The sequence below is a fragment of the Equus przewalskii genome, chromosome 5 (genome assembly GCF_037783145.1).
Source record: "Equus przewalskii isolate Varuska chromosome 5, EquPr2, whole genome shotgun sequence".
NCBI classification, from domain to species: Eukaryota; Metazoa; Chordata; class Mammalia; order Perissodactyla; family Equidae; genus Equus; species Equus przewalskii.
This window is the reverse complement of record NC_091835.1, coordinates 8,739,095-8,763,777: the sequence shown is the minus strand read 5'-3', so window position 1 is coordinate 8,763,777 and position 24,683 is coordinate 8,739,095. Positions and strand designations below refer to the sequence as shown.

Sequence of the window (24,683 nt, the reverse complement as noted above, 5' to 3'; positions counted from 1 at the left end):
TAATCCCCTCCAGGCTTCACAGCCTTCTCTGAGATGCAATTCACCTGCTTCCCATGCCACCACCTGTTCACTCGATTATTTATTTCATGTGTGTAACTTTGCCTACCTGAACCCCCATAGGCTGCTCTTCACCTGTAAGCTTGGTTCTCACCTGGAAGTTGGTGCCAAAGGTGAATGAGGCACAGGGGCTGAAGAACAGGGCAGGTGGAGATGGGGGAAAGGAAAAATGAGAAGAAGAAGGTCTTGAAAGGAGGAGGGGTCCTGATGAGGGGGTCAGAGACCAGAGAACCCAGGGGTGGTAGTGGAAGGGATATGCTTTTCTTCAACTGGAATTTGGAGGGCTGCTGCCCAAGCTCCTTGCTGATGCCACTATTTTGCCCTCAGATGGTCAGGGCCAAGTGGGAGTGGGGCAGCTCTGGCCCCTCCAAGGATTTGCCACCCCAGTCTTCCAAAACTTGCAAGTTGTACTCCAGCAGATTGTGCCCCAAGGTAAGTAAGAGATGGAGAAGAGAGTCTGGGGCCAGGTCAGATATGGGGGTGGGAGGGTAGGGAGGGGCTGTTTGATCTGAGGACAGGCTTTCTTCCTCAATGTCTCTACTTGAAACTTTCCTGTTATGCTCACTTCATGGGTGGGTGGGCTATTTGCTCTTGAAAACCCTGCAAGAGTCCAGCAGAGGCTTCTAGAAGAAGCCCCTGGAAGAGGCCAGCATCCAACTTCTTGGGACTAGCCCTAACCCCTGGTGGTATCTGAGTTTTTCCAGAGCCAGGAATCCTTAAGTTCTCAGCCAAGAGAACACACACACACACATACACACCACACAAACACACCACACACACAAACACATGCTCACCTCAGCCTCTAAGTAGGAAGCAGAACAAATTGCATGACAAATAGAGGGGAGGGATGAAAGGGAGTGGAGAGTCCCTTGGAGATAGATGGATGACCCTTCCTTAGAGCAGAGTTTCATGAATGGGAGAAGAGTCAGATAGGAAATCTTCCTTGAGCTCATATTACTACTACTACTGATGTCTAATATACAGCAGTGGTTCTTAAAGTGCATCTCCGGGGCAGCAGCATCAGCATGATCAGGGAACTTGTTAGAAATGCTAATTCTTGAGCTTGATCCCAGACCTACGGAGTCAGAAACTCTAGGGGTTGGGGACAGCAATCTGTGTTTTAATAAGCTTTGCAGGAGATTCTGATGCACACTAAAGTTTGGGAATCACCGCCTTAGCATTTTCTAAGCACACTTTACATCCCTAATCTCATTTAATCCTCACAATATCATCAAAAGAATCAGCAGAGAGAATCCTAATCCTAACAATATTTATTACATGCCATGCACTGTGCTAAGCAATTTTTATATGCCGTCTCACTTAATTCTCTCCACAAATTGTGATCCTTTATCTTCTTGGGCCCGGGGAGAGTGTTGATCTCACTCTGGTCCCTGGAGCAGACCAGTCAGAATGTCCCAAGTGTCAATTCACTGCATCCTTTCACCCCGAAGGTTTGTTCTGGAAGGATGGCATGACCCAGGATGCGATGACACAGAAGATGGAGCACATCAGCAGACCCCACCCCCAAGATCCATGTCTGAGAGACGGGCAGGCAGCCTTTCCCACCAGAAGCACTGGAGTGAGGTGTGTGAGGCCTTGTGGTCAGTCCCTGCTGCCTGGTGGACAGATGGAGCAGGGAGGGAGTAGGTATTAAAACCGCAGGTGAGAGCTTCCAAGAGCGCTGTGAGAATGATTGCGTGGTCCTGTCTGGGATCCGCAGGAAACAACTCCATGAGTCATTAGTGACATCTGCAAAGGGAGAGGAGGTGGGTGCTAGCAAGCATAGGCCCCATTTGTCATCCCTGTCTCTTCTAGGGGCAAGCAAGAGGAGAAACTTCGACTCCTATTCCCCAAGGTGAGACTCAGATGTCCTCTCAAGAATTTGAAATACCTGCCTTTGGGTTCCACCTCTTCCCCTCTGGAGCCCTGCCATCCTTTTCTGCTCCATCTTGACTCCCGGCTTCCCTCCTCACAGAGCCCAGTGGCCAAGGTGACCAGGGATCAGTGCGTTACCTCCAAAGCAGTTTCGAAGGCCCTGAAACGAGAGGCGGCCACCCCTGTCAAGGTGAGGGGCCCCCTTTTCCTAGGGAGGCTGGAATCACGAAAGGCCTTTTAAATGAGGGAGGCTTGGGTGAAGGGGGGAATGTGTATTGGGGTGTGAACAGATAAGCTGAAGAAAAGATGTTTCCTTTCTCAACTGAAGGGTACCCCTGCTTTCCTGTCTCAGACTACCTGTGGGTGTCCATATGAGAGGTTGGGGGGCATGATGCAGGTGCCTGGAGCCTCTAAGGGTGAAATGATCTCTAGGATCAGGCTTAGGCATTGATTTTAAAATAGACGTTGAAAACTGCACAGTTTTCAAAATCAGAGATCCCCCTTTTCTCCATACACTCCCTCGCATGCAGCAAGCGGTAGCAAAGCTCCTTTGGATAAATGGGAGAGGTAGCCCAGAGGCCTTCACGGTCAGCACCCCCCATGCTCCATACTATGGGCAGGGCAAGTCACCTGGCCAAGGCTCTGAGTTATCCCCCTGGGATGTTTGAACTCTTCAGAATCCAGATTGAAAACCCATCCAGCACTCCCATCTATCTTTATAGATGAAACACTGGGGCCCAGGCTGAGCAAGGGCCTTCCTCAAGGCTGCATAGCAGGTTCACGGCAGAGCCAAGACTGGGCCCACATCTCCTGACTCTCAGCCCTTCCCCCGCACAGCCCCTGCCCTTCGTCTCAGGGCTGCAGTGGGGGTGGGTTGTTCCAAACATCATACTCCTCCACATTGACAAAAGTCTTTTTGGACTAAGACCTAACTTACAAGAGGTGGCAGCCGGGGGAAGATATTAAGGAAGAGCATCCTAGGCAGAGAGTTCTGCAATGACAAATGCCCTGAGGCAAGCACAGCATGGCCTGTTAGAGGAACAGCGGGAAAGTCAGTGGTAGACGATCAGGTTGGAGAAGTGGGTCCACGACTGAGCATATGGGGGCTCATAGGTCGCGGCAAAAGCTTTGGATTTTATTCTTAGTGGCGAGTTAACTGGGAAATTTCAAGGAAGGGAATGTCATAATGTGATACACGATTTTAAAACGCCACTCTAGTCATGTGGGGGAATGGATTCTTGGGAGAGCAAGAGTGAAAATTGAGAGGCCTGTAAGCATCGATCGTCCTGGTCCTGGGGGGGGACAGGGGTGGTGGCAGTGGAGCTAGCACCCCTAGCTGGCCGTGCACTCCATCTGGAGGCAGCCTGCACCTCAGGTGGCTTCCAGCCCCTCATGCTCTCCTAGGAAACTGGTTCCCACTCCCTTAAGGTGGCAGCTGGGCTTCCTAAGCCTGGATTGGTTGCTGGGTCAATACACTCATAGCTAAGTGACAGACCCACCTGTGAGGGACGGGTTGCCATGGTGCTTCCACGAATTCAAACAAGGTGTTGCCATTCTCTAGCTCCCAGCCTAAAGGGAAATCAGAGAGCGAGGGTGAACTCTCTGTGGGAGCCAAGCAGACAGGCACTCACTGGTGGGCTGCGTCACTGTTGGGCTTCCTGAAATCGGGCTGTTATTGAAGCATTTGGGGAGGGCGAGTAGGTGAAGGGGGGGGCCACCTCCCCACACACGGATTCCAATCCTTTGTTTCTTCTTGTTTAGGGCTTCTTTGAGCCACTCCCCACTGTGGGCTGCAACCTTGTTGCTGACTGAGAGCTTGTGAGAAGGCTCTCTGCCCCAATGCCCTCCCTGTTGCCCTCCCGAGGGACAGCTCTAGGATGACCTAAGTCTGGATCATTAAAGTGACCTTCATGCAAACTCTTTCTGTGGCTTGTCTTGAAGCAGGATGGGTGGGATTTGGACCTGGCCAGAGCCTCTGAAGTGAGAGAGGTGGGACCAGAATGGGGGGTGGGGATGAGGAGAACACAGCTCCTCGGTGCTGATGGAAGGCTGGTTTCTGTCTTGTTTTCCTTCCAGTGACCATTCCCGAAGTGGGCGAAATGAGGGTGGAACGCCAGCTGGACTGGCAGCCCTCCCCACCCACACCCAGCCATGTTGTGTGGTCTGGTTGCCCGAATTTCCATGTCAGACGGGCCTGGGCCCTGCTGTTTTATGAGGGTCTCCACCTCCAGCATCACAGTCCCAGCCAGGGCTCTGCCACTCATGCTCCAAAGAATCAACAGAGAAGTGCTGTGATCAAAGTACACACACATTAAATATTCCGCTGACTCTTGCCAGTTTGCTCCTGGTGGCTTAAACATCTTAAAAGGGCCAACTGCACACCACAATGTCCTATTTACAGAGCTTTACACTTTGCAAAGTACTCTCCCAAGCACTGGATACTCCCAGGTGTAAGCAGATGGGCAGGTATCAAGACTTTGTTTCTCTAAGGAATTGGGACTTGGCCATACATCTCACCCAGCGAAGCAGCCCAGAGAAATTAAGTTTTAGTTCTTGATGGCACAGATTCTCAGTCAGCTGCTGTCTTGCCGTCTCTCTGCTATTTGTTGAGTTCAAGGACGCAGCTAACCCCAACACTAGACCAGTCATATTCATTTGCATCTAGTTCTCATTAAATCCATTAACCCCTGCCACTCACCCATATTTCCCCCTCATTCGTTCCTCCTTTTTTTCTCATTCATTCTCGAACATTTAAGAAACCCTGCGCTTCACTGTGCCTGGGCTCTATGAGTACGTTTGGTTCATGTCCTCAAGGACCTTGAAGAGAGGTCAGGAAAGTAGCATATAGACCATAGCTTCCCTCAACAGGTATCCACAGGAAGTGGACGCAGTGGCTGCCCTGCGCCATATCTGCTGGCCCACACTTCCTTTCGCCTTCAGCTGCAGGTGGACAGTTAGTGCCCACTAACAGCTTTCCACCTCCTGCTCCGGGACTCTGCTTCTGGTCCCACGAGTTTTCTGGGATACCAGGGGGACTCACTTACCTGCATTCCAGATGGCCCTGAAGTGCCTGAGACTTAACACCCCCAGGGGCAACTCTCACCAGCTAAGGATCAAGTTTAGTGCAAAAATATTGCAGATTCCTCCAGCCCTTTGTGGACAACTCTGAAAATGTTCAGTATGATCCCTCAGAGGGTCCTCAGGGAGATTCAGCTCAGCTGCCCACAGGGGTAACCTGTGCAACAATATCCTTAATATTATTGACTTTTCTTCCTTCTTTGTCTCACTTTGCTGATCCCTCATTTGTGATTTCTGGGGTCATTTCCCACACACACTCCCTGTACCCAAGTTCTTGTTTCAGTCTGCTTTTGGGCCAACCCAAACTAAGCTTACTATGTGCCAGGCACTCTTCTAGGCCCTGGGGATACAGCTGTGAATAAGAAAAGTGTTCACTGCCTTGGAGTTTGATTATAAACCATTTCCTAACCCTTTGTTTATAGGAAAAACTCCAAGCAATTTATCTGGTCCACAGAGCACTCAAGGTCCTGGTCACCCTCTCTGGTCCCACAGTGCTTTCTCCATTCTGCCCTCCTATTCGCTCCAGAAATTCAGCCCTACTTGTATTTCCCAGAATGTGCCCAGCTGGTTCATGTTCCTGGGCTCTTGTATATGCAGGTCCCTCCAGCTCCAAGTGCCCCATCCCCAACATACCTTTTAGTCCATTCCCGGACCCTCCTAACATCTTTTTAACCCCCAGAGTAAAGCTGCAGAGGTTGGAAAGATAAAAACCTAGAGGGAGTTATATAAGCTGATAATTCTGAAACAGAGAGAATGGGGAGAAAAAGATGGCCATTTTTAAAAAAGGAAGGTAAGTTTAGTTCTTATTGCAGAAGAGCAGTTACATGCTTTGGACCGTATTTGATAGACAATAGGGAGCTATTGAACGTTTGTTGAGCAAGGGAGTGACACAGTGAAAACTGTGCTTAAGAAGAACAATCTCACATTTCTGTCTAAGGATGGGCTAGGGAGTGGAGAGGGCTGGAAACATTTTAGAAAGACTGTTGAAATGGTGTGGGTGTGCCACACAAGGACCTGAACTTGAGTGGAAGAAGACGTACAGGAGAGGTATTTTGAAGAATGACTGAATATGCCTTGGCAACTGTTATGGGTTGAATTCTGGTCTAAAAATTCATATATTGTAGTCTCAATCTCCTGTACCTCCAAATGTGAGCTTATAGGGGTGTTGCAGATGTAATTAGTTAAGATGGGGCCATTAGGGTGGGCCCTAATCCAATACCATTAGTGTCCTATAAAAGTGGAAGTTTGGAGACAGACATGCATAGAGGGAAGACACTGTGAAGACAGACAGGGAGGAGATGGCCATCTTCAAGCCAGAGAGAGAGGCCTGGAACAGATCCTTCCCTCACAGCCCTCAGAAGGAACCAACACTGCTGGCACTTTGATTTTAGACTTCTAGCCTCCAGAACTGTGAGATGATAAATTTCTGTTGGTTAAGCTCCCCAGTCTGTGGTACTTTGTTACAGCAGCCCTGTGGAACTAATACAGATGACTGGGTTTTGTTGGTGAGAGGATCCATACCTGAACTTAGAGATGTTCTGCCTGAGTGAATAATGATGTCACTCGTAGAGCAGGGACATCTGGAGGACTGGCTGGGGAAGGGAAATGGATGTACTCTTAAAGGTTAAAGCCAGAAGCTTATTCAAGGACATCACCACAGCAATTCTCTCCTCCATCATTACTTTTCCCCTGGATGCCTGATTTTTTTCATCAACATACAAGTATGCTGTAATATCTCCTATATTAACTTTTTTTCTCAATTTCTGCTTCTGGTAATGGTGAGATAGGATATTCATACTATCCTCCTTGCTGAAGACAACTTGTCTTAGTCTGTTTGCTCCCAAAATTAAAGCCTGAAATAAGGACTTTCACAAGGGTCATTTAGTTTGGGACGAGCTTGCAAGATGAAGAGTGGGAGAATGGGAGGAGCAAAATAGAGGGCTTGGAAAGCTAACTGAAGGGCACATTAATCAGTTATAGGTAATTGAGGTCAGTTCTTCCGGAGTGTACACTTATTGAGGTGTACAATGCACCTCAGAATGTCCTCTGAGATAAAGAAAAGGAAAGTATTTATCCTGTGGGCCCATCCCCCACCTTGGGTCGAGGATTGCACTATGGGATGCTGATTTCCTTCTACTTCCAGCTTTTTCATGCATGAGAATGTCTGAGCAGATTCCCATGGGTATCTAATGCTGTGGTAGCAGAGAAGACCCAGCCCAAAACAAAAATCTGCAGTGCAAGTGAGGCAGATGGTGTCAGATTACACCTGCATGTAGCTGGTGGCTGAGGTAATGGCTGGAGTTCAAAGGTAACCTAAGACGATGCAAGATGGAGTGATAAGTGGCATCTGATATACCTTAAAATGCTGGATGAGGGGCCAGCCTAGTGGCACAGGGGTTAAGTTCATGTGCTCCCCTTCAGTGCCCTGCGTTCACAGGTTGGGATCCTGGATGCAGACCTGGCACTGCTCCTCAAGCCATGCTGTGGCAGCATCCCACATAAAATAGAGGAAGATTGGCTCAGATGTTAGCTCAGTGACAATCTTCCTCAAACAAAAAAAGAGGAAGATTGGCAACAGAAGTTAAGTCAGGGCTGATCTTCCTCCCTCCCCCCCCCCCCCAAAAAATGCTGGATGAAAAATTACTCCAAATCTTCTAAATAGCATCAAGGAGCTGGCAAGAGAGTGAGGAGTAACTGACTCAGGTCAAGATGCAGGAGAGGAACAGAATCCAGAGATAGTGAACCCAATGTTCAGAGTTGCTAGACTGGGGCAATTTTTCATTCTAACAAGCAGGTGAAAGGCTGATGTAGAGAGCCTACGGAGCTAGAGGATTAGATGTCAGTGTCCAGGGCCTATGACAGGAATAACTCTAGCAAACTGCTCTCTGTTTTGGTCTAGGACCAAGAAGCAAACTCTAGGAATTAGGATAAAATGGAAATGAATCAACCATTGCTCACATTGCAACAAGTCCTTGAAATTGGATTAAGTTTATATCAAATTGCTAGTGCTTTTAGGCACCTGCAGAAGCAAACGGAAATTCTCTAAGATCTTGAATTATTTCTACAAATGATTTTTCAAATACTATGTCCTACACAACAGATAATAGAAACAGACCCACAGGGATTCCAATGATCCCAACACGAAATAACTGTGCTAACTACATTCAAGCATATAAATGCCAAATCATAATTTTGACAAGGAATTAGAAAACAGAGAAAGTAATATAGAAGATTTTTAAAAGAACCGAACGTGTCAAAATACATGAGGCAAAAAAACTGATAAAACTGAAGGGAGAAATAGAAAAATATGCTTTTATAATCAGAGACTTCAATACTCCTGTGTTGGTAACCGATGGATCAAACAGGCAGACCAATAAGGATATAGATGACCTGAACAGAACAGTTCTTCAGCTTGACCTAATGGATATTTAGAACACACCATTCAACAACAGCAGAACACACATTCTTCTCAAGCTCATGTAGAACTTTCATCAAGATAGACCGCCATGAAACAGACCTTAAAAGATTTAAAAGAATAGAAATCATACAGAGTACATTCTTAGAGCACAATGAAATTAAACCAGAAATCAATAACAGAAAGATAGCTGGAACCCCCCCAGATATCTGGAAAACAACATCTTTCTAAATAACTCATGGGCCAAAGAAGAAATCTCAAGGGAAATTTTAAAACACTATTTTAAATGAAATATATACTTCATGAAAATGAAAATATAATTTATCACAATTTGCGGCACACAGCAAAAGCAGTGCCTAGAAGGAAATTTAGAGCAATGAAAGCATATATTAGAAAATAAGAATGATATAGAATCAACAAATTAAGTTCACACTTTGGAAACTAGAAAAAGAAGAGCAATTTAAGTTTAAAGCAAGCAGAAACAAAAATTAGAGCAGAAATCAATGAAATAAAAAATGGGAAAATAATAGAGAAAAATTATGAAAATCAACACTGGTTCTTTGAAAAGAAAAAAAAATCAAGCAGAAATTCTAAAACTTAAAAGTACAAGAACAAAAATTTTCAATTAAGTGAACAGGTTTGACAGCAGATTAGAAATAGCTGAAACAGAATTGATGTACCAGGAAACAGGTCCGAAGAGACTTAGCCTCTCCCTCCAAAAAGTGCAAAGGGATAAAGAATGGAAAATGCATTAAAAAGGGTAAAAAACCAAGAGGATACAGTGAGGAGGTCTACCATCCATTTAATTGAAATCCCAAAAAGAAAAGAGAGAGACTAGGGAGTAAACAGTATTTAAAGAGATGGTGGCCGAAAATTTTCCCAAGCTGTTGAAAGATATCAATCCAGAGATTCAAGATACCAACAAATCCTACATACTATTAAAAAACTAAAACAAACAAAAAATCATAGTGAAAGTGCAGAAATACGAAGACAGAGAAAAAACCTTAAAAGCAGCTGTGAATGTGGGGGCAGAGAAGATTATTTTCAAAGGATCAATATCCTGTCTGGAAATTAACTCCACAACAGCAACAATAGAAGCCAGAGAAATGTATCTTAAACGTGTTGAAAGAAAATAACTGTCAACCTGGAATTCGATAACTAGCAAAATTATCCTTTGAAATGGAGTTCTACTTCTGTTGACGATGTAGGAAGCTTGAAAATAACACTCCCATTCTAACAACAAGAAAATAGCTGGTTTAACTACAAAATCATTACTTTTCGTGAGCATATCAGAGAGCTGAGGTCACAAAGAGATGGCTTCTTTCAGAGCAAATTTAGATAGAAACTTTTGGGTTCCTTACACCAAACTTGAGCTGGAAATTTAAGCCCGGAGCTCATCATTTTTTGCCCCCAAGTCTCCAGTGCACGTAGAAACAACCAATAAACTCCATTACACTCTTTATTTCTGTGAAATTCTCTATAGCAATAAACTCTTGGTCATGCAGAGTCTTGCTTTCTATAGGCACTTGATTACAGGTATCTACAGGTAATAATTTGAGGAATTATTTTACCATTGCATGTCATGGACTGCCAATATCACCTTTACCACTGGAAAAAGTCATTAATGCCTGTAAATCTAATCAGAGCAGAGCACCAATAACAGAAGACCCTCAGAGAACTTATCCTTAAGATTCTCTTCCTTTGGAACCACAATCAGTACCTAATTCTCACCAGTTAGGGTTCAATCAGGGCAGCAGAATCACTAGTAGCTATTATATATATATACAGACCTTATACAATTGTAGGATCTTGTTAGGTAGTCTCTATGCAGTTGTTATAGCTGTTGTCTTCACATCTCATGCTGGAGCTTAAAGTTTGTGTGGCAGGCAGTCCAGAAAGGAAGAGAGACATAAAGTGGGAGAGAGCAAGGGGAAGCTACAACTCACAAGCATTAGCTGGAACTTGGGTCAGTTCTCGCTGTTTCAACCTTGATGAACGAGTGTCCTGCAGTTGACGCTGGCCCCCTTGGTCACACCTGGGCCAGGAGTCAGAGGAGCAAAAGGAGGATCCAGGAGAAGGTGGAGCAGTTACAGGCCCAGCTTCTGCCTCGCACCAGCGTACGGAGCCAGCAGATAAGTGACAACGTATGTGAGCTAACAGTGCCTTCCTTGATCTTCCAACTGTAAACATTTAAAAATGGCTGTTGCTTCATTTCTGCCTTTCAAATCTCATGCAGAAGTGTCTCTTGTTGCCTATCTTAACTGAAAACATCCAGGGAAAGTAATCCTAAGAAACTCAGTTCAGCCTAGCTGAGTTGACACATTTCAAAGCCACAACACCTGCTGAAGCTAAGTGTACCCATACGACCCAGTGTTTCCAACTCCAGGGGACGTACCTCGCAGAAAAGAGACAAATTACTTCACCTTGGACATCTACCACAATAAAAAAAGAGACAATATCCTTTGTGCAAGAAGGGGATTCTTCAGCATTTGAGGCAACGTACAACACATTTCAATGTGCTAATCTGACCCATTTAATCCATCAGGCTTCTAGGACGGCCTGAAGCAAGAAAAGTTTCTGCAGCAGTTCCAGGTTACAATGCAAGCAGCCCTTTCACTTGAGAACCACGACCCAGTGGTCTCAGTGGCATTGGAAGTGTCTGCGGCAGACCAAGATGTCACATGAATCCTCTGACAAACCCCTGTAAGATTATTATAGTGTAGACCCCCAGGATTTTAGAGTAACATTGTGCCCTTTTACGCCATCGGCTATTCTCCATTTGAAAAGCAGCTCCTAGTTTACCAGGCCCTGGCATACTGGACGCCTGGTCATGGGACAACAAGTAATTACGAACTGGGTATTAACTGATCCACCAAATCATAAAACTGGAGGTTCACCACAGCATTCCATTGTTAAATGGAAATGGTATATATGAAGCTGGACCTAAGAAGATCTGGATGGAACAAGGAAGTTGCATCAGCAGGTAGCTCAGACTCCTACTGCTTCATTCCCTCTCACAACCTTATTATGGCCTCATGGGGAATTCTCTATGACCAGCTGACGGACAGAGAAAAAACACAGAGCTAATTTACAGATGTCTGCAGAAAATGCAGGCATCAGCCGGAAGTGGAAGGTTGCTACGTTACAGCCCAACTCAGGAGTGTCTGTGAATTACATTGGTGAAGAGAAGTCGTCTCTGTGGGAAGTTTTGTTGGTAGATCTGGTTATCTGCTTGGAAGAGAAGAAGAGGAGAACTGAGATAGGGATCTATACAGTGTTTATGGCTAACACATTGGTTGGCTGGCCTGGGATTTGAATAGAACAAGACATGAAGATCTGTGATAAGGAGGTCTGGGGTGGATCACTTGGAATGGACACAGAGTGTGAAGATAGTCATGGTTTCCTACATAAATGACCATCGGAAGGCACGGACTGTGGAGAAGCTTGTCAATAATCAGCTTATAAAATAACCTATACTGTGAATATCAATTATCCTCTTTTCCTGGCTAGCCTGGTGCTTTCTTAATGGGCCCATGCACCAATGGACATGGTGGCTGGGGGTGAGGCTGTGCATGGGTTTAACAACATGGATTTCCCTCCCTGAGAATGATATAGTTACAACCAGCCCTGCAGACCAATTTGCCAACAGCAAAGGACAATGTTGAGCCCCCAATATGGTGCACATGATGACAGATTTTCAGTCTGAATTCCTTTTACCATGAAAAGGGGCAGCATATTCTGGATATGGATTTGCCTTTCCTGTCCATAATGCTTCTGGCAGAATTCGCCTACCATTAGTGAACTTACAGAATGCCTTATCCATCCCTAAGGGTTCTGGAACGAAGGAGTAAAGGTCAGAATGGCCCCTCTCACTATTATACTTCAAAACCTCTGAAGGAATGTTTGCTTTCCATCTCCTGAATGATGAGTTTTCTGATCCTGGTGGCCAAGGAAGGAAGGCTTTCACAGCAGTCATAGTTATGTTCAGCTGGAAGCTGAGACCTCCACCTGATCACTTTAGGTTCCTTCTGCCACTGAATCAATAGACAGATATGGGTGTCACTATATTAGTCACAGTGATTGGCTCCAATTACCAGGGGGAAGTTGATTTGCTGCTCTAAAATGAGGGCAAAGAAAGGTTAAACTGAACCAAAGTGATCAGCTGGGGTTGTTTGTATTCTCTTTCGCAATAGTACTGGGTCAATAGAAAACTACAGAAACCAAATAAAGCCAGGAACATCAAAGACTCTGATCTTGCAGAAATAAAGATTTGGCTCAATCCACTAGTTTAAAAATCCCATGCAGTCAAGGCGCTGACCAAGGTAAGAAGACCACGAAATGGGTGGGAGAATAAGTTAGTTGTAATTATGAATTTAGGCCTCAGGTCCAGCTACAGAAACAGAGATTGTAGCAGCTGTGTTTAAGGTAACTTGGCATGGAAGTTTCCTTTGTTCTCTCATTTCTTTTCCCTGCTACTTTATATCTGGTGCACCAGCACTGAACAATATTTTAAGTTTCATATGACAGCGTGTCTGAATTAGGGACGTATGTGTCACTTTTCATAAGGGTACAAGATTTTTATCCAAACTAAGGACAAGAATGGAAGCTAGGATTACGATAGTCCCCATTTTCCCATCCATATTTGTGCTCCATCATTCTTCACCCTGCTATATGTTCCAGGTTGATGTCATTGGATTGCATCAACCAGAGGTCCTTGCTCACTGATTTCTGGTTGAATTTGGCCAATAGTAGGTATTGACAACAGCTCAGAGGCCAAAAAGGGAGAGGGGTCAAATTGTGTATTCCTCTGGCTCCCTCCCTGACCATCTGTGAGTGGACAAAAGTCTATACTCTTTTACCTGTCTATACCTTTATAGATATTTCCTTCATTAAACTCTTCTTATTACCCTGATTGAGTGTGCCATCTGTTTCTAGCCAAGTTCAAGACATCAGATTGCACACAGCTGAAGAGAAAATTAGTAAGCTGGAATGCAGTTCAAAAGAAAATATTCAGAATGAAGTGTAGGGAGACAAAAGAATGGAAAATACAAAACATAAGGTAGAATCTTAGAAGATACCACAAGAAAGTCCAACATATTTACTTAGAGCACCACAGATAAAGGAGCAACAAAATGGGGCAGAATTAATATTTAAGGAGATAATATTTGAGGATGCCTCAAAACCTATGAAAGACATCAAGCCACATATTCAAGAAGCTCTTTGAATCTCAAAGAGAATAAATAAAAAGAAATCCCTCCCTAGTCACAACCTAGTAAAACCGCTGACCATCAAAGACAGGCGATCCCCAAAAGAGTAACAATTATGCTGACAAATGATTTCTCCAATAACACTAGAAAAAGTCGGAGAAGGGGATCTAGTGAGCATATGCCTCAAGTGTGCCCCTAGGACTCTCTCTTCACCTGTCTTCACCATTTTCTGTCCCAAGAGGCTGACGTATGGACTGCTTCAATGAGCTCCCTCTTCCTCTGGATTCTGGTCAGGTTAGGACAATGGGAATGCCTAGAAGGAGATCAGAGGGAGGGAATGAAGAGAGTGAGGAGAGGGTAGTTATGTCCTCAGCTTCCTCCCTGTGAGGTTGTTACAGGCTGTCTGCTTCCCCTGGCACACATGCGCAACAGGAAACATGCACAAGGGTAAACATAGTCACACTATTCATGATAACTCAAGACTGGGGATAATCCAAAATACGTGTTTCTTAGACTTTCTTTACAGTTTTATAACTTAAGCATGCAGCCTTAGGTTATAAAATTGTAAAGAAAAGCAAAGAAACATGGTCAACAAGAGAACGGATAATGGTTACCTTTGGGAAGAGGGAATAACCAGAAGACACAAGAAGGCTTGTAAGGTGCTGGAAATGTTCTATTTCTTGACCTGGGTTGCGTGGGTGTTCACTTTGTGATAATTTGTAGAAGTGTTAATTTTTGTTTTATGCATTTTTCTGTTTGTTATGTTTCACAATTTACAAAGTTTTTAGAAAGGAAATAAATGGGATGAAGTGATAAAAATGACAGGGGGAATTGTGGAAGGTGCAGAGAAGACTTCCCTGAGTTTATCACATTAAATGGTTTTCTTTTTTGAACAATGTAAAATGTTCAAAAAAGCAAACTGTAAAATTGAAATCAAACTGAAGCAAACAAACCAAATTGGTAAAAATGACTACACAAACAAAAGAACTATTTCAAATGATTTTAGAACACAGTATTTTGATGGTATACCCCTAGAGGTTATATTCTAAGGACAAAATAAACTACCAAAAGTCTTAAATGTATTCATTGTTTTATTAGTAGAATAATATCTGTCTTATTATTTGTAAATTATTGTATGTAGATTGTAGGATTAAACACCTAAGCGATTATGTTAATGTCATTAAAAACCAAATTTTTCGGTGTAAGAATAAAGAGATGCAAGTATAAAATCAAAAGAGTTCAGAAAAAAACCACAGTTAAATTTTAATTGGAAATATCAGTGTGTGTGTGTATCTTAATATCCTAGCTCTGTGCACCGGGAGGGCCTAGAAGCAAGATCACCTCAGTAGCTATCATCACCCCTAAAACCCAGATAGTGGTCTCTAAAATCAGTCCTTACTAAAAGCTCCCAAGGCTCTTTGGAGGAGTGGCTGCTTCCATGTCTAAGGCAGAGGATAAAAAGATGAACCTGGGGGCCGGCCCCGTGGCCGAGTAGTTAAGTTTGTGCACTCTGCTTCGGCGGCCCAGGGTTTCGCAGGTTCAGATCCTGGGCGCGGACATGGCACCGCTCATCAAGCCATGCTGAGGTGGAGTCCCACATAGCACAACTAGAAGGACCCACAACTAAAAATGCACAACTATGTACCGGGGGGACTTTGGGGAGAAAAAAGGAAAAACAAAATCTTTTAAAAAAAAAGATGAACCTGTAACACCTTGGAGTGACAGAAAGCAAGGGAGCATTTAGTGATTAATGGGATGTTTCAAAAAGACGCCAGAGCCAGTCTAAAGGAGCTTTCACTGACTTACCCTGGGACCATGTGAATATCAAAAAGAATAATTACTGTGATCAACTGATATACATTGAATATGTAAAAATCTGTACTTTCAGATTAACGCTCAAACCAAAAAAGTTATAAAATATATTTTTTAAAAACTTATTTGCCACTGTTGGAGGTAACTATTATACCAATTCATTACTCTGAAAATTGCTACTTAAAGAAAAAAACTAAGAATGTATGCTGCCTTTCCAGCTGGAACTGTATTTCAGGATAACCAAGCCCAGCTGATGAGGGAAAGCTCTTTTTTTTTTTTTTTTTTTTAAGATTGGCACCTGAGCTAACATCTGTTGCCAATCTTCTTTTTTTCCCCCTTCCTCTTCTCCCCAAAGCCCCGCAGTACATAGCTGTATATTCTAGTTGTAGGTGCTTCTAGTTGTGTGGGAGGCTGCCTCAGCACGGCTTGATGAGTAGTGCCGTGTCCAGGCCCAGGATCCAAAGCGGAGCGCGGGAACTTAACCACTCCACCACTGGGTGGCCCCAAGAAAGATCTTCTTTTACAAAGTAATATCAACCAATACATGTTAAAGGAATGATAGAATTATAAAAATCACCATTTTGCAACCTCTGATGAAACAATTTAGTCAAAGGATCATCAATGAATGGCAAAACCATTAGGTGAAAAGTCGATGGGAATTAGATATTCTCAGAGGGCCAAAATCTCATCCAACGGATTACAGACTGGCACAAGAAGCAAAAGTAACTTTGCCCACAGTGATCTGGCTGTCTTTACCTTAAACCAGTGATCAGTTTTAGCATCACTAACAGTAGGGCAGCCAGACATTATGCACTTTCTGAAATGATGCAGTGGGAAGCATACAGCATCACGTAGAAAATATTTTTGCTTTAAAAAAATTTTAACCTGATCCAATCAAGACTTTAAATATATCTTCTAGTTTACAGGAAATACAGGGGATACACAGGATACATACAGGGAAAACACAAGAAAATCTATAACAAGGAAACAATGAGGTGAATCCAGAAGGTGAGGGGTTGTAAAGAAAAACTGACCTGGTCTCTTCAAGAAGACAATGTCAAAAATGGGAGCGGGGCAGGGAGGAGCGGTGTCTAGGCTAATTTAAAGAGAATTAAGAAACATAACCAAATGCAATGGTGATCTTTGAATGACTTCAATTTTGAACAAAACAGCTGGAAAAAAAGGCAATTTTGGAAACAATTTGAGAAATTTGAATATGAACTGAGCATTAAGTGACATTAGGGAATTCTTGTAAATGTTGTTAGATGTCAATGGCATTTTGGTTATGTGGGGAGATGTCCCTGTTTCTTGGAGATGGGTATTGAAATATCTCTAAGGGAAATATGTTGTCTATCATATACTTTTAAATATTAAAAAGAAGCAAATATGAAAAAATATCAATAACTAAGTCTAGATGATGAGCGTATGAGTATTTACTATGCTCTACCTTTTTTTTTTTTTTTTTTTTTGTATTTTGGAAAACTTTAACTGAAAAGTAAGAGAGTAAAGGGATCAAATTTGAACTTTAGAAAACTCACTCCCTAGGATATTGGGTGAAAGAGTGAAAGCAAAAAACTGGTTAGATGTTTGCTGCAATGTTCGCGATGAAAGGGCACGGTAGTTTAGACAGGGTAGTGATACAGATCACTCGGACGCAGAGATGTTAAATAACTTGCCCAAAGTTACACCCCTAGGAGGTGGCATTGCTAGAACTGTAATCTAGGTACACATGCATAACCTTTCCTGCTCTTGAGGATGACACCCGTGCCATTAATCGAGACGCATAAGAGTACCTAGTCTACTCGCTTTTATGTTCCTCATCTTAGGGTTTATACTACTTGACTCATGCACCTTTCCCGGCCCCCACTCAATCGAACCCTTTTCGCCAACCCTGGGACTGGATGATAGAAGTGGGAGTCCTTGGAGAGAAGCATACGTCAAAAGGGACGGGGACAAGTGGGAATTCTAGTGAGGCGCTTACTACTTGGCGGAGGAGGGATGGGGTGGGTAGGTGCCCCGCTAAGACGGTGCTCTTACGACACGTATGACGCAAATAAGCGTAAGAACCGGGGGTGGAGGTGTCGTCACCACCCGCCTTGGGTTGGCCGAGTTGCCGCGAGAGGGGCGTATAGACCCCGCCTCGTAGGTGGGTGGGGAGTGGCAGGCTCCGCCTTGGCCCCTCTGGCAGGCTCCGGACAGCGTCGCTGCAGCTCTGGCAGCGGAGCCCGCGCGCGGAGCCCGGAAGGATGCGGCGCCCGCGGCGGCCTGGGGGTCCCGGGGGATCCGGGGGTCTCCGGGTGCTCCTCTGCCTCCTGCTGCTGAGCAGCCGCCCGGGAGGCTGCAGCGCCATTAGTGCCCACGGTCAGGAGGAAATGGGGGGTGGGGGGACGGTGCCGGGAGCAAAACTCAGTGGCAGGTGGGGGGCAGTGTCAAGAACGTAGGAAGCTCAGGTAGAATATATGTGGGGCAGGCACTGTGAGATGAGGAAGATGAGAGGGCGTCTGAGAGGAAAGGGGCGTAGGCCTGGAGGTGGGGCTGGGAATACGGAGGTGGGACATAAGAGAAACCGGCTCAGGGGAAGATTGCGGGTTTAGGAGGAGGAATGGAGGTGCATATGGCCAGAGGGACTCAGAGACGGGCTGCAAGTCCGCGGGATAAGCAAGTCGCGCCGAGGCGCCAAAGAAGTGGTGACTGGCGCTCAAGGATGGAGGCGTGGGGGAGGGGCGGAGTGCCGGGGAAAGAGGGAGAGGGAACCCTGATCTGCCGGTAGTAAGAGTCCGGGCCGCGAGCGTCAGGGTCCCAGCTCCCAGTAGAGGATCAGGCCGAGGGAGGGGCCAGGGTTTCTCTTTAAGCCTACAGAGGCCGATTGCCGCTATGATCTCCAATCAGAGGGGGACAGTTGGGGGAGGGGGCAGAATAGGACGAAGAGGGAAGGGTCCTCTTCCGTCCCCCTCCCCACAGTCAGGCCCAGTGCTGACTCACATCTGAGCGGACAGAGACAGTCAGCGCTGACTCATGGGCCGGGGGAGAGTGGGGGCGGGGGGCGCGTGGGGGAAGGGGCGCAGCCTCTCAGTCTGGCGCCCTTCCCCCCCACCGAGCTTGGAGGCCAATGCAGGATACTTCCTGTGGCGCTGTGGGTTGGTAAGGTGGTAGATGAAGTCCGGAACGGCGGAGGGGTCAGATCTTGTGGAGACTCCTCACCCTGTCCCCCCTCCCTCCCCTATAGCTGCTTCCAGGCGAGCCCTTGGCAGCGCCAGGCTCAGAGCTTCAGCACCGCGGACAGAGCCAGCGGCTCTTGGGCCGCGGACAGCAGGGACAGCGCGGGGAGCATTGCCTTAGAGACACCCCAGCCTTACCCCTTTCCCATACGGAGGGGAGGTGTGCTAGGGTTTCCATCTCTTCTGAGCCCGGGCCATCATAATTAGGATGCTTTTGGAGATTTTGGAAGGAAGTCCCTTTTCCCTCAGAATTTGGCCCAAAACTTCCCTATAGTAATTCTGTGACAGTAGAAGTATATGATCCTCCACCACCACTACCTCGATGCACCTGGAAGGTTCCTCCACTCTTAAGCAAACTGAGGCTTTTAGAGAAAGGACCCAGAATCACAGATCCTTAAAATCCAAAGCCAGTTCCTATGCTTCCTTCTCTTAAGAATTCTAGGCCTCTTCTCTACTCTCCTCCCAGCTCAAAGCCTTCCTTAGAATGAAAGAATGGTGAAAGACCCCGTCTGCTTCCCCCTTTCCCAGCCTGTCCATCCACCTGACCATTCTATGGTGTCTGATCCTCTGCTCACCTGTCCCTCTACAGGCTGTTTGTTTGATCGCAGACTCTGCTCTCACCTGGAAGTCTGCATTCAGGGTGAGTGAGGCCCAAGCATAGGACTTACAAGACGGGGCCACAGTGGGAAAGGAGTGCGGGGAGGCCTGGAAGGGAGAAGGGGTACTGGCCTTGGGGAGATTGGGGACTGGCCTGGAGGAGCAGAGCTCCCTGCAGCCAAGAGAGGAAATGGAGAGCAACCTGGACTTTGGAAGGCCTCTTGTCCAAGCCGCTTGCTGATGCCACTTTTGTATTCTTAGATGGCTTGTTTGGACAGTGCCAGGTGGGAGTGGGGCAGGCCCGGCCCCTTTTGCAAGTCACCTCCCCAGTTCTTCAACGCTTACAAGGTGTGCTTCGACAGCTCATGTCCCAAGGTGAGGTCTAGGTGCATTGGAGGAGAGACACTGGACCTTGGTTAGGTAAGGGTGGGGAAGTGAGACGCCATCTGACTCAAGGCTTTCTGTTCATGAAACATTCTTATCACACCCACTCTGAAGCCTCACCTTCCCAGACTTTGCTGGAGAGGGAGGCAAGACAGGCGTAGAAGTGGAACCCTACAGATGGGCTGTTCACACTTAAAGCCTCTGTAGGAATCTAGAGGAGGCTTCTAGAAGAAGCCATTGGAAGAGGCCAGCAACCTTAGAACCACTCCCTGGAACTGTCCAAGTGCTCCAGAGCCATGAATCCCGGAGTCCTCAGCCAGGAGAACACCCAACTCATCTAATTCACTCATTCAATAAGTACTTACTATGTGACAAGCTTAGTTTTAGGTGCTTAGGATGTATCAGAGAATAAAATACACAAAGATCTCTGCCTACTGGGGCTTACATTTGGGGGATGAGGGGATACAATACACTATATAAATTAGAAAATATATAGTATGTTAGAAGGTGATAAGTGTCATGGAAAAAACAGATATTACAGCAGGATAAAGTGATCAGAAATGGTGAGGTAGGAAGCTGCAGCAGTAAATCAAGAGGTCAAGATAGGCCTTATTGAGACTATGAAATTTGAACAAAGATGTCAAGGTGGGAATGTTTTCCAGAAGGTTGTATTAGGGCAGTGCTTCAAACTGACCAAAAAGCTAGAACAAAAGCCCTAAAGCAGGAGCACAAGTCTGAGGCACACCATGGAGTACACCACTACTGTGTGGCTGTAGAGGAGAGATGGAGAGGAAGAGTAGAAGATGCAGTCAGGTAGGTGAAGGGGGAAGGGATGCAGATCACTGTAGGGCCTTGGAGGAGAATGTATGGACTTTGGCTTTACTCTGAGTAAAAGAGGGAACCATCATGAGAATTGATCTCACTTCTACTTTAAAAGGGTCGTGCTTGCTGCTGTATTGGGAATAGACTGCAGGGAGTCAAGGGTAGAAGCAGGAGACCATTAAAAGCTACCATAATAACTCAGGTAAGAGATGAATGTGGTGTAGACCAGGGTTCTTGCAGGAAGGTAGTGAGGAATGACAGAATTATACATGTATTTTTGAGGTAGTGAACACGATGTTGTGAAATATTGGATATGGCTGTGAAAGAAAGAGAGGAGTCAAGGATGACACCCAGGTTTTATTGCCTGAACAACTGGATTGATGGAGATATCATCAGCTGTACAGAAGGATCACCTTGGGGGAGGGGGTTTCAGTTTTTAATATATTGAGCTTAAGATATCCATTCAAGTAGAGTGGGAAGTTTGGTATATGAGAATGGATCTTGAAAGAGAGGTCTGAAGTGGAGATATAAATTTGGAATTCTGTGGCATATAGAAGGTAATTAAACTCATGAGGTGGATGAAATAACCAAAGGATTGAGTGTATATGAATAAGAGCCCTAGCGAATTCTAATATTAAGAGGACAAGGACAAGACGAGAAACCAATAAAGGAGACTGAGAAGGGGGAGCCAGTGAGGTAAGAGGAAAAACAAGAGTGTTTGGTGTCCTAGAAGCCAAGTGGAAGTGTGTCATGGAAGAAGGAGTGATCGATGGGGTCAAATGATGATGGTAGGTTAAGAAGGATGAGATCTGAGAATTGACCACTGGATTTAGATATGCAGAAGTCACTGGTGATCTCAGTGAAAGCAATTTTGGTAGAATAGTTGGGAATAAAATCCTGAAGAGTGGATTAAGAGGGAATGGGAGGAAAGGAATTGTATACAGCCAGTAGAGATAACACTTTCAAGGAGTCTTGCTACAAAGAAAACAAAGAAATGAGATGATAGCTGGAGAGGAATGAGGGGTCAAGTAGTATTTTTTTAAGATGGAGGAAATTGCATCATGTTTGGGAATAATTCAGTAGAGAACAGGAAAAAAACGATGATGTAGCAAGTAGGAGAGAATTGTGGGGAAGATGTTCTTGAGTAGGTAATAGAGGATGAAATCTAATGCCCAAGTGGAGGAATTGGCCTTAAATAGGAACACAGATAGATCATCTAATGCCAGTAGGCAAGAAGGTAGGTATGGATGCCAGTGGATCCCAGAATATGAGTTGAGAGCAGTGTAGACTATTAATCCAGAAGCAGGGAAGAAGGAATAGGAGTGGAGAGCGAGAGATTATTCCTTTAGAATAGACTGACCTTTCCTGAGAGCAGTTACATGAAGGGAAAGGGTCAAAGAGGAGATCCGCTTCAGGAGAGATGATGCTGCTGATGATGGTGAGGATGATGACGATGGAGAATATTTAAAGCGTGTTTAGTGCTTTAGAGTTTCCTAAGCACTTTCATTTCTCTGATTGCACTTGATCTTCACAACAACCCCATGAAATATGTATTATTCCCACTTCACAATTAAAGAAAACTAAGGCTCAGGATAAACAAGAAGAGGAATAGTAATTATGATGATAATAATAATAGTGGCTATTTAAAGTTCACTATGGGACAGGTCCTGTTCTAACCATTTTATATTGTGTTATTTTAATTATCACAACCATCTTAGGAGGTATAAACTCCTATTTTACAGATGAGAGAATTGAGGCTCAGATAGGTTCAGCAATTTGCCCAAAGTCACACAATTAGTGTGTGACTCTGCCAAATGGCAGAGGATTCAAATCCAGTCTGACCGGAGGCAGTCTGACTCCAAAACCTGTACCTGAGGGTCAGAAGAGGACAGCTCAGATCACCCACCAGGTCTCCAGACCCCCTCCACTGCCCCTCCGCTCTGCTAAACTCCACACACTGCAGGGTCTGGAGTGCAGTTTTGATGGCCACTGCTCCCTGTCTTGATCCCCCCCTGGGCCCTCAGACTGTCCCAAGCCAAGCTCACCCTATCCTGTCCCTTGGCAGGATTGTCCTGGCACGATGACCTCACCCAGTATGTGATCTCCCAGGAGATGGAACGCATCCCCAGGCTTCGCCCCACGGAGCCCCATCCAAGGGACAGGTAGGCATCCTCTCTCAACAACTCTAGCATGGCAAGGCTGGTGGGTCTGTGGTCTTCCTGATGGACAGAGGGAAGGGGGAGGGAAGTGGGCACCAAGGTCAGCCGGCTGAAGTGCTGGTAAAAGAGGTTCAGGACTGGTCCTCTGATGTGCTCACACGCCCAGCAGGAGCTGAGTTCATCCCTGGGGATCCAGCAAAACAGAGGTATTAAAAAAATGTTTTGAAAAACTTGGACATTTGATATTTTAAAAGAAGCATCAAAGTAGTCATCATGGGACAAATTAGAGTTGTGCTGGACTGAAGTTGTTTGAAGTTCAGTTTCGTTACTATGTGGAATTGCCTGTGGCAGAAGATGCCATCATCTTTTCGTGGTTAGGGCCTCTGAAGGCATTGTTCAGTTTCCTGTAAAGCAGGGGAAAGTAAATGAGGGCCATGGGGCTCAGACAATGACACCAGGATGAAGAAGGCAGAATGAAGTGTTGGGGGCAGAGAAAGAGGGCACAGTATTGAGGGTTTAAATGTATACTTGGAGAGCCAGGTGTGGGGACATTCACACAGGGGCAACAGGGCAAGCTGCAGCCACTGTTCATCTAGAGAGTTTCCCAGGTGCCTTCCTCTGCCCCCATTCTTTCCCCCTCCATCCCCGGTCTCACACTTCCCTAGCCTCTGCCGCTGTTGCAGGGACCCAGGCATGCTTACCAGTAAGACGATGGCCTCTGCCCTAGGCTTGGCCCTATGGCCCTTCCCTGTGCTGTTTTCTCCTCCCCTGAGGCTAACTCACTTCTTGAGAAGTCAGACTTACTCTAAACTGCTGAGCATGCCTCACCATCTCTGCCTCGTAGACTCCTTATGCTGTTGTCCCACACAACCAACACACACACACACACACACACGCGTTTTGCTTTCCTCTCCAGATCTGGCTTGGTGCCCAGGAGACCGGGTCCCACGGGGGAGCTGCTTTTACAAGGCATCCCCACTGGCTCCGCCCCTGTTGCCCAGCACCGGCTTCCTCGACCTCCAGTGGGCGGGGGTGGAGCTGGGGCGGGCTCCCCCCTGTCCCCTCTGCAGGCTGAGCTGTTGCCCCCTCTCTTGGAGCATCTGCTGCTGCCCCCGCAGCCCCCTCACCCTGCCCTGAGTTATGAACCTGCCCTGCTGCAGCCCTACCTGTTCCATCAGGTGAGCCCTGGACACTTGCCCCGCCTCCACCCCATTCCCCCAGTCCTGATGTCTGCTCTTACCCGGATCTCTGGTTTCCCACAGTTTGGCTCCCGTGATGGCTCCCGGGGTTCCGAGAGTTCCCCAGGGATGGTCAGTGTCGGCCCCCTGCCCAAGGCCGAACCCCCTGCCCTTTTCAGCAGAACTGCCTCCAAGGGCATGTTTGGGGCTCACCCTGGCCACTCCTATGGGGACCCTCCAGGGCCTTCACCTGCTCAGCTTTTCCAGGAGTCAGGGCTGCTCTACCTGGCCCAGGAGTCGCCAGTGCCCAGCAGGGCCAGGGCACCAAGGCTGCCAGAGCAAGGGGGCAGCAGCCGGGCAGAGGACTCCTCAGAGGGCTATGAGGAGGATGGACTGGAGGGTCACGGGGAGAGGCCTCCTTCCCCAGCAGAGCAGCCAGGTAACAGGGTCTTCAGCATCCACTCCTGCCCGTCGGGGCTGCTGCTGGGGCTCCTTCCTAGCTATCCATGCATTTGTTAATTTGTCCTTAAAGTCATTCATACATTTAACTAATGTCTGTTGACAACCTGATCTATGCCAGGCACTGAGTAGGCAGCGTGTGTGTGTGTGTGTGTGTGTGTGTGTGTGTGTGTGTGTGTGTGGTGGGGCGGGTGGTGGGGGTGGGGCGGGTGGAGCTGATGTAACTCTTCTTCAGATGGAGAGTCAAGATGTCCACGGTGGGCCTGAAGTTTGGTCTTGGCCCCAGGAAGGCCTTTCTCCTAAAGTGTGGACAAGGGCTGGAAAGGGAGGGCATCAATGTCCTAGTGTTTGAGAAGAAGCTCTTGAATGTGCTAGTATCCCTAACCCCCAACTCACCCATCTGCATCGCCACCAGCCCTAAG

The 24,683-nt window shown here is 46.3% G+C and overlaps 1 protein-coding gene across 7 annotated transcripts in view; it reads left to right on the top strand.

The window, feature by feature from the left end:
* PTPRN (protein tyrosine phosphatase receptor type N) overlaps positions 1-24,683 on the top strand; it is a 37,422-nt gene that overhangs the window by 1,637 nt on the left and 11,102 nt on the right. For 3 of the 7 annotated variants that reach the window (XM_070619905.1, XM_070619904.1, XM_070619906.1), the window contains exons 2-10: positions 385-489; positions 1,509-1,641; positions 1,873-1,912; positions 2,033-2,122; positions 19,252-19,302; positions 19,521-19,634; positions 22,531-22,627; positions 23,541-23,802; positions 23,887-24,241. In XM_070619905.1, coding sequence (XP_070476006.1) covers positions 1,591-1,641; positions 1,873-1,912; positions 2,033-2,122; positions 19,252-19,302; positions 19,521-19,634; positions 22,531-22,627; positions 23,541-23,802; positions 23,887-24,241 — 1,060 coding nt within the window. In that variant the 5' untranslated portion in view covers positions 385-489; positions 1,509-1,590. Of the gene's footprint in view, positions 1-384; positions 490-1,508; positions 1,642-1,872; positions 1,913-2,032; positions 2,123-17,500; positions 17,806-19,251; positions 19,303-19,520; positions 19,635-22,530; positions 22,628-23,540; positions 23,803-23,886; positions 24,242-24,683 lie in introns of those variants that run through there. The other 4 variants (XM_070619908.1, XM_070619907.1, XM_070619909.1 and 1 more) reach the window with 2 other exon arrangements.